Source organism: Falco biarmicus, chromosome 4, assembly GCF_023638135.1.
Source record: "Falco biarmicus isolate bFalBia1 chromosome 4, bFalBia1.pri, whole genome shotgun sequence".
Taxonomy (NCBI): Eukaryota; Metazoa; Chordata; class Aves; order Falconiformes; family Falconidae; genus Falco; species Falco biarmicus.
The window spans coordinates 4,584,695-4,598,316 of record NC_079291.1 but is presented as its reverse complement, the minus strand read 5'-3'; the positions used below and the strand labels follow the sequence as shown (position 1 = coordinate 4,598,316).

The window sequence follows — 13,622 nt, the reverse complement described above, 5'->3', positions numbered from 1 at the left end:
AAGTCATTCATTGTTATTCAGGTGTGTAAAAACACTGTGCATAGGATTTAGATCAAAAGACGTGATGGGAGACATGGATCGAGTCACCTTCTTTTGTGATTTCACAAGTTCATGAACAAAAAACTCAAGCCACTAGCTGCCTAAGTCTGTTAATGTGACATCACCGTTGTTAACGTCAAGGGCTTCGCAAATTCAGCAGTCTAAAGAACACAGACTGCATGTCAAGCCACATTATTTTATTTTTAGCTACTAAGACTTCAAAGCAATTAAGTGCTTTTCATTGTGTCTTCGGTCCCTGTTAACCGCTGTAACAAATCCCATTCCTCTCAGTGCCTCTGCTAACAGCCCAGTTCTTCATGTTAATAGTGGTTTCTGTTCTTTATTTTCAGTCCTTATTTTCAATCCCATTGGGTAATCATCAGATCATCTTATATTTACGCACTTACCTCTAGCTATCTTGCTGGGATATATTTTCTGAAATGGCTTGAATTCATCAGGCGGGGGGAAATCTTCCACAGAATGGAAAGTAAATTTAGATTCAAAGTCATCTGAGAAATTTTAGGGAAATAAACATTAGTTGCTGTTGGAGAGATACTTTAAAAATAAATAAATAAACAGTTACCACAAATAGTTTCAATTAAAAATGCTGACTCATATTTTTTTTTCCCCCCTGGAATTGATAGTGGCTCATTCCATATAATCAAATCTTGAGTACTTCTGTGAGCCATCCAGGTTTTCTGCCTTAATTGCAAACACTGCCTGTTACTAACTGAAGTTAAGCTTCTGGCTGCCGTTCCTGTTTTCTGCATCGATACTGGGTTGATGGAGGTATTCCTCAGTGGGTTTCAAGCCATTTAAGTATAAGCAAGAATGAATGGCCGTTTCATCAGGCCACAAAATTCTTAGCAGTCTTTGCTCTACAGGATTGAAGCTACTAAATGCTCATGAACTGGTTTTAAGAATAGTAATATAAGCACACTACAGCAACTTCTCACAATCCTAAATAATTTTGCAGGTAGTGCATGCTTGTCTTGTCTACTGGGTGATCCAAAACATTTGTGAAAAAGCCATGATTTCATCTCATTGTATTAAAGGTTGTATAAAAATGTTTCTAATGGGTCTAGTTATAGTACCCTGTTACTGCCATGAGAAAATCTCAAATGAGTTTCTGAGGTCTGAGACACGCACAGGCTTTTGTACTAAAGTTATTAAAGAGACCTAATTTAGGTGATATTACCAATGATGTGCATATTTCCATTTTTCAGTGGTGGGTAGGGGTCATGAGCCGTAGCCCAGGCTGAGGCTCCAGACTTGCTCGTAAGTTCAGTTGTTGGTGATCTTGCTGGTGGCTGCGGAGGTGTGACTAGCTTCCCAGCACCAGTTCCTTGAAAAGAAGCAGCAGACCAGTACATAAACATCATCGTGACTTACCCAACCCGACAGTAAGCTTTGCACAAAAGCGGGGGGAGCGTCGAAGGAATACAGTTTTGGGGGGCAAACACACACATTCACAGCTGCTGTTTGTCAAGCCTGATCATGGATTTATAGCTCTAAGTATTAAATTTAGAAGGCTCTGTTGGAGTTGGCTGGGGCTCGCTGTTCTAGAGGAAGTCTGATATTCTAAAGTACGGGTTTGTCCCAGTCTGGAGGGGAAGGCTATCCTTCCATTTTCGCAAGAACAAGAGTTTCTTTAAGGAAAAAAAAAATACGCCCAAACCAACCACACTAGATGGTATATCTGAAAGAAATCAATTTCCTGATACTTTGGCAGCTATGCAGTGGAATTATCATTATTCTTGTGCATTTCACTGAGGAGTTGCAAGAGCTGTCGAAGCTTACATCGTGTGGGTAGACCTACCACAAGAACCGGGTAAGGGGGACGAGCCCAGGGCCTCCAAGTCAGGAGCCTCTCAAAACTGCTTCCCCCGCTAGATAACCGTGAGAAAGGCAGGCTGGTTTGGGGAAACCTCAAAAGTTGAACCACCATGTGAAACAGGCATCTTGATGAAATAACAGTTCATCAGACAGTTCCTGAGCAGCATTAATCACCATCACGAAGCACCTGATCTGTTGCACTTACGCGGCCTTTCCCATGGCTGTCAAAGGGAACCAGTAATCTTCCTCTTGACACGGCTGCTAAAATACAGGGTACGGAACATTCTCTTAGATGTTCCTGATTAAGTGAGCTGTCTCCATTTCTCAAACCCACACAGATCTGGGCTCATTTGGGTTCTGTTTTTGGCTTGGCTTTTTTTTTTTTTTTTTTTTTTTTGGTAATGATCTTCATTATATCAGAGAATTCTAATAAAATTCTTTCTACAATCTGCTCAAGGCACCACTGGCTGATGGCCCTGTCCCCCACTTCCCAAGCAGTCATGGAAACCTTTGGCCCTACCACTTGATGACGGGGGGCACTGGCTGCTTGTCCTTGTGAAGAGCGGAGGGCTGCAACCCTGTTTGCCTTTGCTCATCTGTGGCTGTAGCTGCCCCATCTTCGTCCTATTCTCTCCTGTGATGTTTCCCAGCCGTTGCCAGTACTGCTCCAGAGCACTGGGCTACAGCAGCTGAGGGATGCCACGGGTGGGCTGGCACTCCAGCAGCTGCAGGGCTGGCAGACGCGGTGGCGTATCTGCTGCCGTACCTGCCGCTGTTGGGAGACCGCTCCCGAGCTCCATCGCTGCGCTGCTGGAGACGCGCCAGTGCCAACACAAAAGCAAGCAGCAGCCCAGCGCGCCCGAGACACCGCTTTCACTGGGCAGCACGTTGCTTCCAAGAATCACGGATGAAACTACGTGGCACAGCACGCCCAGTGCCGAGCGCCTGATGTCTCGCGTGTGCGTTACACACCGTGCGAGCATCCCCGCTCCCCCGGCCCTCCCGCTCCCCGTGGGGTCTCCCCGCTAGCCAGAGGGAGACACAGCCTCCCCTGGGGCGCCCTGCTCTCACCTGCGCCCCGGCAGGGTCTCCTCTTCCTGGGCTCCGCCAGGGCGGGGGGCTGCGGCAGGCCGGGGGTGGGAGGGAGCGGCAGCGACTGAATGCTGCTGGGCTTATGGAGCTGCGACAGCAGGTGGGGAGACTTGGGGGGCAGCGGGGGCGGCACGTCAGCGCTGCTGAAGGCGGGGGAGGGTGGGAAGGAGAGCCTGTTGGAGCTCTGGGGGTGCGGGAGTGGCTGGGGAGGGGGCGGGGGGGGGCGGGGTGGGGGGGGGGGCAGTCCCTCCCTTCCGATGGAGGGAACCCGCAGGGGGGCACGAGGGGCAGGGGAGGGGGAGGGGGGGGGCGGGGGGGGAGCGCCCGCTTGAAACTTGGTGAGCTTGTCAGCCTGAGGAGGGGGGAGCGGAGGAGCAGCGCTGGGGGACCCCCCCTTGGCAGGGCGCTCGGCTGGAGGGGGGAGAGGGGGGGGGCGGGGGGAAAGTGAGGGAAGGTTTGCTGGCAGCGGGGGGGCGGGGGCGGGGGAGCGGGCAGGCTGGGCCGGCCGGGGCCGGGGCCGGGGCTGGGGCCGGGGCCGGGGCTGGGGCCGGGGCCGGCCCGGGCGGTGCCGGGGGGCTCCGGCGGGGCAGCTGCCCTCGGTCCGTCGGCGGGGTGCGGCGCGTTACTGCTCGGCTTTGCGGCGCTGCTGCTGGGTGCGGCGGAGGGCTTAGGAGCGGCCGCTCGGACCCCAGCAAGCTGCCCGGTCCTCCCACCTGCAAAACAGGCACCGCATGTCAGACAGGATTCCGCTCCCTCTCCTCACAGTGCGAAGAGCAAGCTTGTCATCTCCCCCTCCCCAGTGGTCACCCAAACCATCTCGCGTCCAACAGGCCGCCCCGGTGTAACGATGCTTAGGAGGCGGCGGGCTCCCCTGGGCGCCGGGGACTCTGCCTGGTTACAGGATGACCTGCTGAGAGACCCTGCTCCCCTCCCTGTTCCTCGGTTTCTGCAAAACGGAACCGTTTAAGGAGAAGGTGCTTCTCTGCAGCGGGCCAGGGCCTTTCATACCAGCCTCACGTGCCTAGCACAGCCCGCTGAACATCAGGGAGCCTTCCTGGAGAAACCAAGAGTCTACGTGAAAAGGTCTCGAAGAACCTGAGACATGCACCAAACTTGCATCCTTGAAGTTAAGTACTTGCTTAAGATTTAAAAATTCACACAAATGTCACAGAAATTGCAGTCCCATGAATAAAAGCCAAGTTCTTAAGACTAGTGCTTCAAAGGCTTGCCAGAAGACATGTTTCCTTTTCAACAGCAAATGCCCAAAGACTACTGACCTTTACAAAATGTGTTTTCCTGAATAAATGTCAAAGATTTTTCACAAAGCAAGATGTCACAGAAGGCATCTCATTCAATATTCACACAGTCTGATAGGCATGGCCATAGTTCTAAGAACAACTCAAAGCAGCCTACTGCAGCTGAAGCTCCATGAGGAAGCCCTGTGACAAACAGTGCTTGCATTGCAGGCTTGCCTTCCAGGGAAAAAACCCAAACCCTGCAGGCAGAGCCAAGCTCTGTCTTTCCCTGCAAATGCCTGCTTTGCTCTGTGCTGCCTGAGCAGGCACCAGCTGCCCAAGAGCGTCAGAGGTCACTGCTGTGACTCTAAAAGTCACCCCTCGTTGATGCTGGCACTTCTGGAGGTGAAAGCAGTGGTAGGGCCCCCCCCCACACCTTCCTCCTCTCTTTGTGATGCAACAATAACCTTTTTCAGGTCAATAAATAACCTTGCTGGATCAAAGCCGTACTTTATAAATGATGGCAAAACTCTTAAATATGAACCTTGAACACACGAGCCTACAATACCATAGAAATACATGCTAATGGAGGGAAGGAAATACGACTTCTTTGCTGTTTATGCTGAAGCTGATAAGCTCAGATTTCAATACTCTATTCAAGGCACGATTAAAAGTTCTCATTAAACTAATGTAAAAAGTCTCCATTAAAACTGTACAATCTGTTCAATCTCTTTCCTACCTAGAATAGGGATAGCTTATTATTTACACTTTAGAGGATCAGACACGTGAGATCGAGAAAGATGATTTCAAGCACATTATTAATTGAGCCCTCCATGGCCATATGATGAACTACAGATTCAGAAGAAAAACCACCAAAACCCCAATAAAAATCAATCACTAAAGCTAACCCCAAAGTGATTTCATCCCAAATCACAGTTCCCCCCGGCTATTCTTCATACAGACGAAGCTCCTACCTGCCATGTCTCTCTGGCCTGCCGGTCTGAGAACAGGAAAGCCACCAGCAAATAAACCTCCCAGAGGCTGCTGAGAGCCGCCTTTATTAGTGACCGGATTAACTCCATCTCTGTCAGTTCCTTTGGGTTCTGTTAAAAAGAACCAAAAAAACAGGGTATATCAGAAAGTCATGTTATCCTTACCCTCCGACTGCTAAGACTTGGCACCAACAAACAGAGCCAAGACCAGGCTTTTCCCTCTTTAAGCATGTTCAGTAAGGAAAATTACTGCTGCGATGTACAGTAAACTGCCATTATTCCCTGACCCACATCTCTGAGCGCAGCACTCTCTGGTGCCTTTTAATCTCACATCAATAATGACACCAACAAGAAATTCTGTTAGACAACATTAAATTTACGCTTCCAGATTTTTTTTGGCATTTTTTTTTGGTTTTTTTTCGTCTAGTAAAGAAAAATTCTGCTGCCAGAGCCAACAATTCCCACTTAAACAATTATTTCATTAGGAAACTCTCAAGGGTTGCATGATTTGTGATTTATTTCATTTTCTGGACAAGGAATGCCTGTTAAAGTAATATCCAGTCATAGACTTATTATGAAGTATCTAGAAAGTGTCCCCTCTCCCCAGCCCAAAGCCATATGAAGATGCAGACCTCTGCTGAACTTCAAACCTGCCTTTTAGTTTGAAAGCTGCCCAGCTGGTCTCTGCAACTGAGGCTTCAGCAAAGCTCACCCAGGGACCTCGCTCAGGAGCACGTACTTACTTTCAATCTGTGGTGCACTGCGATCGTTGATTTGAGTCACTTTTCTTAAGCGAGTTCCCTGCTGGATATCAGCTAAGAGCGCATTTCGTGCTTTTTGGTCTTCCTTTCGCAGTTTTGGTACCTCTGAACTCGCCTGTTGACAATAAGAGTGTTAGATGGGAGGCACAGACTAAAATGCATACTTAGAAAGTACAGATAAGCAAACATGGGATAGGAGATCTGAAATAAACCATCCTTGGTAGCCATCGTTTCAAAGCCTTTAGGTCAAGTCAACAAGAGCAGCGTTCAGTTGTTACAGGAGGCAGAAAAGCGGAAGGTTTAAATAGAACACAAATCTAATACTAGCTGTGCTACTACTGTTGAAAGGAAATTAGGGAGCACGCTTAAATGAAATGTGGCCTCTCGCTCGGTGATTTATGGTCTCTGCCCTACAACTCCAGCTCTGAAATGCCTGTCTTGCTGGGTCTTTTCATGCTATTTACAATGCTTTACAACAAAGACTTTATATGCCACCTTAGAATAAACGTCTTTCTGTTTTACCCACTTTGCCTTAGGAAAAAAGGCAGATAAATACATACTGTGCTTACATTTGAATGAGATCATTAACTAATTTAGACTGTGTCTCTGTATTGGAGAATTGCACCAGTTTAAGTAGACCATCTTTAGAACAATACAATTATATTTTAGTAACTTTTCCAGCCTAGCCAAGGTCCATAGATGTCAAGTCAGGTTGTAGTTTTAAAGTTTTGTAATAAATCAACCCCCTCAAAAATTTTATTCTTTATTCTTACTTCGTCAAGCTTTCTGTTAAAAAAAAAAAAAAAAGTCTTAAAGTTTGGATGTTTTGCTTTCCTGAAGCAGATATAAACCAGCAAAGCTGTTATTTCCAAACCTGTAGTGGTTAACAGAGTAGTTTAACAGAGGGGAACCTTCACATCAGAGGAGCAGTGTGCTGCATGCTTCCACATCTGCTGCAAAGTCCCATAGGTTAGCTAACTTCTTGAAGAGAATGAGTACCAGGAATGTTTCCATAGCCCTTAATTTTTGTATCGTAGTCATAATAAAGCAGAACCATACTGTCACACTTTAAGACAAAAAAAACCCCAACTTGGCAATAGCAGTCTGAAAGAAAAACAGAAACTTGAAAATACTTAACCAGCTGCTGAAGTAAGAAAATGTCTAGCTTGCTAATCCTAAACAATGAATTATACCGGTATGGTATTACTTGTGGTTATTTTCGTACTTGCTAAAATCCAAAGCGAGCTAGATTTGCAGAGCCCCACTAGATGGCACTCCGGACGGCTGCTAATACCCACTGCATTCCTGACACCTGATGTAAAAACTCGAAATTATAATCTTCTGACTGATCCCGCAACTACGTATCATTTTAAAATGTTCCAAAACCCACCACTCTGTTACGTAGTTTCCCAGCTCGAAACATCGCTGCCTGCCCTTGTGCTTTCAGGGCAGCGAGTCCCACTGCCCATGAGGACAACCCAGAACAGCTGCCTGTGTAAGCAGTGTTACAGCATGTACCAGCCAGAAACTACTTCCACTCACATTTTCTGTAAGCTGACAGTACTTACTGTGAAAAACGGAAATACCATAACTGGAACAAGGGCAATTCCCCTTCTCACAAAAGCTTTTTACCAGTATCTTCAACTTCACGACGCTCCACTCTCACTAATGACTTTGCTGCAGCAGGACAACCAGGATCTAGAGGGATCTGAGCGCGACCTACGTTTAAAATTAGACCCAGCAGCTGTCTTTTCATTTCCGGGTTCAAGTGTCCACATATTATGCCAGCTGTCCACTTCATCTCCCCGATCTATTTCTCTGAGCAGGCAGGCTATTGGAATATAAAGTCTTGATATGCAAATAGCTATTAGGCTAAAATATCCCACTTGTGGCAACCTACGTTTGTGAGGGGCCCATGACTTGACGTCACTTTAACATGGCTAAGATATTGTTTGCAATCTGTAGCATAAAAAAGCAGGAACAGCATTCTGCTGGCCCGTAATGCAGCGTCACAAACTGCCTTTCTCTCACATTAGATCCCCTACTCCAAGCACAACTCCATCCATGCCCCAGCTGTTTCTTCTAACTCCTTGTATATGTAAGAGATACAATCTTCCGCGCCCAGCCCGGTGGACGAGGGTGACTGATTAGCTGCTGAGCAGCTTGATACAGATTCTCTTTTCCCATTACAGAGTCGAGACGCTCTGGGGTGTACTGTTGCCTGGTTGCGCTGCAGTCAGAGCTCCTTTGGATTTCTTCTTTGCTGTCTGCACTCCCAAGGCCGGTTACAATTCTTGTCAAGAATCATTTCACCAGGCAAGTATCTCACCCATGCATCTACTGGTGCCCTGCATTTGCAAATCTGTGGGTTTACCATATTGCTTTTTGATACACAATCGGAAAGGAACCTTCATTCATTTGATTAAGATTAATCTGGGATGCACACACATGCTATGCCTGCAATCCATAGCACAAGAACAGATACTAAATGTATAAGTTGTGTATCGAGAAAAATAACGAGAGGAGCTCTTACGGGTGTCACATTTTCAATCCTGATCACATGCAACAGAAGCATTTCAGCAGGAAGACAATTATATTTTGGGTCACAGGAAAAACAGCTGCAAGACAAGATCTGCAATTCTTGGGCTACTTTCTAACCTACCATCTGCAGGGCAGCATCATTTATTTACAAAAAGAGAAACATCTCAATCTTACAATGAAAATCAGAAGGGAAGCAGAGAAGAATGTGAAGATCATTTGTTCTATCAGATCCCAGAGCTGCCTCAGGTAACACAGAGTGAAATTAAATTCCATACTTTATTTACATGAATTGGTGAGGGAACGGTGGGTTCTCATTACCTTAGTAACCACTAGGTTATTCTGCTACTATTTCAGACACAAAGAAGGGCACATTCGGTACATACTCGGAAACAGAACAGAACAAACCACACATGTAAATAGTCTGAACATAAGAGAACTACTCCCTTTTCACCTCAGACTCCACTACTTCTGTCTTCAGTGTCCTGAATTACATGCTCAACCATGCCATTCAGTAAGGTATAGGATCAATGTTTGGGCTACCTGACAGATTTCCAAAGTACCTGTAAACAGGAAAATACCATCAAATCACAATATTTAGAGTGATGTTCCAGAGTGTAATTCATCCATGATGGAAATAAACATTTTAAAATGTGCAGCTGATAACTTAAACTGGAAAAGAAATGAATGAGGACATCACAGTTTTACAGAGAGATCCAAATCACTGCAACTTTTCAAATGGTCTCAAGAACAACAACGTAAAACATGCTCCCCCACCACTGGGGTGGAGGAAGAGAAAAATGGAAGGGGAAAGCAAGGGGGAAAGCAAGGGGGAAAGCAAGGGGGAAAGCAAGGGGGAAAGCAAGGGGGAAAGCAAGGGGGAAAGCAAGGGGGAAAGCAAGGGGGAAAGCAAGGGGGAAAGCAAGGGGGAAAGCAAGGGGGAAAGCAAGGGGGAAAGCAAGGGGGAAAGCAAGGGGGAAAGCAAGGGGGAAGGTGCACAATATACAAATTTAAAACTGACAATTACTGGACGAGAAGTTCTGGCCGTACCTCTGAAATAAAAGCCCGCATCCAGAGTGCCACAAGCCTGAACCTGGCAGTGGGCTCCAGCAGCGAGCCTGCATGAGTGAGTGTGCCTGACCTCCCAGCACAGGGCTATGGCAAGAAGGGTTAGTACACTCCTCTGATGTATTTCATCCTTTCAGAAAAAATAATGTGAGCAAAAATGGAATTAAAAGTTTAGTTCTGGTCTCTGGATCTTTAAGATTATGTTGAAAAACTGAAGATGCACAGAAAAGAGCCAAAGCGGTATCCAAAAAGCTGAAGGAAACAGTTCAGATTTTAAGCAGCTCAGTCTGGTCCACCACCCCTGAAGTCTACCTGAAGGGGTGGTTCACTGCACAACACATAAAACTTTACAGGGAAATGATGGTGAGGACTCAGGCAGCAGAGACAGGTATTTGGTGAATTAATGCAAGACACAGCCAGACAAGCTCTGATTAGAAGGCAGCAAGACTGACCGTCCCCTGTAGCAAGGGGCTGCAGGCGGCAGCAGGCTATCAGGTTCTAAGTTTTCAGCTCAAGGCGGGTTCCTCTCTGGCAGAAGTGCTTTTTGTGAAGCACAAGTCATGGGCCCCAAACAGAGCTACTTGCTGACATGCAGTACCTTACAGCAGGGAGGTAGCCAGTGGTTCATAACAGTTTCTTCCAGTTACGAGTTCTGTGAAAGTGCATCATTTTGTTTAGAAGAAAAACTGTTTACCCTGTATATATGGACCACACACGGTTCAGCCCTGAATAATCACAATCTTAACAACCTGAACTGAGTTGTATCAGTCAAATTAAGAGCTGAGAGACTGTTTTAAGGAAAACAGGCTGAAATCCATGGCAATGAGCTCCATTCCTGGGTACATTACTGCTGCAATACTTGCATCACCTTGGAAAAGTCACATTACATCTTGCAAGACAGATGGGAGCATCGACCTACCCTCTGGGCTCCTGTGATACTTAAAATATTCAAGAGGTATATGTGCTCAGATACCAAAATGATGTAAATGCAGAAGGCACCAGGCATCTGAAAAGGTTTACAGTAGTAATAATTATTATCTTTCAGATTTTGAAGAGCACCCCTGCACACAGAAAAGGGGAAATCCTTTGGAGTCTGGGCAGGCAGTTCAGGTCAGAGTGGATGCAGACACTGTCCTACTCTGATTTTCAAATATGCTCTTTACTGAATTTGCGAAATACTTCAGGGTAGTGTAGATCTTCACAAACATGACAGTTGCAGCAAAATTGTACCGCTAGCCTTCTGGACAATCCAGCAGCCAGGCAGTCACGGACCTTTGTTTCAGAATAAACCTATCGGCTGACGGGAAAAGAGGATCCAGTACTCCAGCTCTATAATAGGCAGGAGCCATAAGTAAGATAAAATAAAGCATGATTCCATCCAAAGGCACTGCATTCTCTTTCATTTCAGAGATCTTATAGATTGAATATTTATACTCCTAACATGTAATGAATTGTACCATCACAGTAGATTCCCTTTCCCGGTCACTTTTCAGAGGAAATATTGGAAAAACAGCCATATAGAAAATGTATTTATTTATCTGAACTAGATAAAAATAAAATTAAAAAAGAAGAAGGCACAATACATTTGGCTTATCTCTAGCTACCTATTTGGTGAGACATATAACAATAAAATTAAAAATCAATCAGTCTGACATGCAGTATTTTATAATGGGCAGAGCGCTCTCTTTTGCTGGCAATTTCATTTATTTCTGTTGAATCTGGTGTCAATCACCCTTCCCCTCTCCCATGCCCAAATTTTTGCCCCTAGAAAAAAAAAAAAAGGATTCAATGCAGAGATCAAGCACAGATACTGGCAGAAGGCATAAGCGGCGTGTATTTTAGTAAACAAAGAGTCCAAGGACACCCCTTAACAAACCCTCGCTTCATTATTTTTCTCTGCCCTGCTCATCCAAAGCTGCACAGATATGGGCTGAGGCAACGGATCTTCACCAATGCAGCATGCAATGCCTCAGGTTTGGCTTTTAAGGAAGGGAAAGACATTGCAGTAAGATAAGGAAGGATGAAGAGAAAGCTCTAGAATAAGAGACACGTGATCACAGAGGCACACATTCATGAAAACAAGAGTTCCTGGGCCAGTCCTGGCCTTCTCAGGCATCCAATCCAACATGTTTTAGAGACCAAACTTAAACTAAGAAATGCAAAAGAAAAACTCTACAAACAAGGCAATGGACAACTAAAACCAGCATGCAGAACAGCAGACAGGACAAAACCAGCAACAGCTGTGTAGGCAACGCAGTCAGTAATGTGGCAGCGCCAAGTCTGGCCAAAGAAACCTTGCATCAGCACAGTGAGAGACAACTGAAACATCTAAACCTTAATTCAGGGACCTGCAAAGCATCAAGGAAGAGCCTGAACAACTGGAAATGTAACACACCCCCACCTCCAAATATTATTCCTATATTAACAATAACTGGAATTCTGGCGTAGACAAATACAGATTGTTCAGGAAAGATGATAATAAAGGTGAAGCTATCTGTGTAATGCTGTATGTGCGTCATGTCAGAGATGGCTAAGATTATCAAGAGTGAAACACAGCCTGTTTGGGGTTGGTAAATCTTCTGAGGAAGGATGAGTGTTCTCACTGCCCATATGGCATAGCGAGGCTCTCCAAGTAGGAGAGCATGGAGGGAGAGATGATGACTGGGTCCCCATCCAACCCTGAAGCTCCTGCTCCTTTGAATAAAAGCTAGGCACAGGGCTGGTGCTCACAGCAGTTGTAAAGGGCACAGACATGGAGTAAGGGGCTTTAAAGGGACTAAAACACTCCCACTAAAACACTCTTCTGAGAAAAATGATAGTGAAAAAGAGTGGACTAAGAACAAGGGAAACCTGCTTGCTAGCAACTTACTCCATAACTTCCTCCCACTTAACCACAACCTTCTGACCACAAGTTCCATAAGGAGATCCCTGTAACCATCAGGACTAATGAATTTAGATGAAATCAACTCTTTAAAGACTGAAACCTTTTCAAAACCAGAACTGACAAAAAAAATAATACTGACAGTAAGATGCCAGAACATTCTGACAAACTAAAAAGTCACAACTTTTAATTAAAAGAATGAGGTTGTTTTGGAACAAAGTAGAATATGGAAGATGACCAGGAATCTCAGTGTAAACTAACCAGCATGTCTTCCTTGATATAGCGTAGGATTATAAAAGTCATCTATGCATTTGTAGCTCAGCATGAAATCTGAAATGCCAGAGGAACTTGTTTTCCCCAAGTCAATCCACTATTACTAGATTAGAATTATGCCAAGAATTCACCATTTTATATTTGCAGCAGAAGCAGTTTGCCCAGCAGGCAAGAACATTGCTTTTACGAAGAATTCTCGAACCGGCAGCTAGCCTCCCTCAGGAATGTGCCGAGAAATGCCATTGCGACAAAAAGCGGGAGCTTATTAAAATAATAAAATAAACAGAAGTACAATAGAGAAAAACATTGTCATCCTTCTTGCATTTACGTTAAATATGCATCAGGCGTAGTTTCACTCATGCAGTGTCAAATGCAAAATAAAATAATCCAAACAATCCCCCCTTCCATCTTAAGGAAAAATCCAACAAGCCTCAACAACAAAGCATATGACTTCTTTCATTTTAAATATTTTAAACTGTTTGTTTATAAAGAAGCTTGCAAGATCTGGTTTTGGTGCAAGTTTTGGTTCAGCTATTCACCACAGAGCCCCAACTTCTGATTTAAAGCTTTTTAATTATGGGAAAATTTGCAAGACTCCACCTGCACAGTCAATCGCAAGATCAGAGCTGCTTCTTGTGTTTCTGTGGCGTAGCATAGGGTGAAACTAATTAATTCTTGGCACTTGGTCTACCTGGATAAACACAACAATCTCTCAGCCTTCTAACAAGCTGCAATTCAAATGCTTCCCGTGTGAGGGGTCACTCTCCAGCTGACTTTTCTGAGGGAACCCACACGAAGGGACCTGCCAAAAAGGTTCCTGGCAGCTAACGAAGTCATTGTTTCAGGAGAATGACAGGACCAGCATTTCACGATTCCATCTACACCCAGCTCAATAATGATTAGCCAT

At 45.3% G+C, this 13,622-nt stretch overlaps 1 protein-coding gene and 1 long non-coding RNA gene across 2 annotated transcripts in view; one reads left to right on the top strand and one right to left on the bottom strand.

The window, feature by feature from the left end:
* WIPF3 (WAS/WASL interacting protein family member 3) overlaps positions 1-13,622 on the bottom strand; it is a 38,384-nt gene that overhangs the window by 3,485 nt on the left and 21,277 nt on the right. Inside the window, 7 exon segments of the mRNA XM_056334467.1 lie at positions 447-548; positions 1,238-1,384; positions 2,947-3,400; positions 3,402-3,440; positions 3,442-3,680; positions 5,177-5,305; positions 5,938-6,070. Coding sequence (XP_056190442.1) covers positions 447-548; positions 1,238-1,384; positions 2,947-3,400; positions 3,402-3,440; positions 3,442-3,680; positions 5,177-5,305; positions 5,938-6,070 — 1,243 coding nt within the window.
* On the top strand, positions 2,935-4,902 carry LOC130147421 (uncharacterized). Its single transcript, XR_008821241.1, has 2 exons — positions 2,935-3,067; positions 3,798-4,902. It is a non-coding gene; the product is annotated as an uncharacterized LOC130147421 (long non-coding RNA).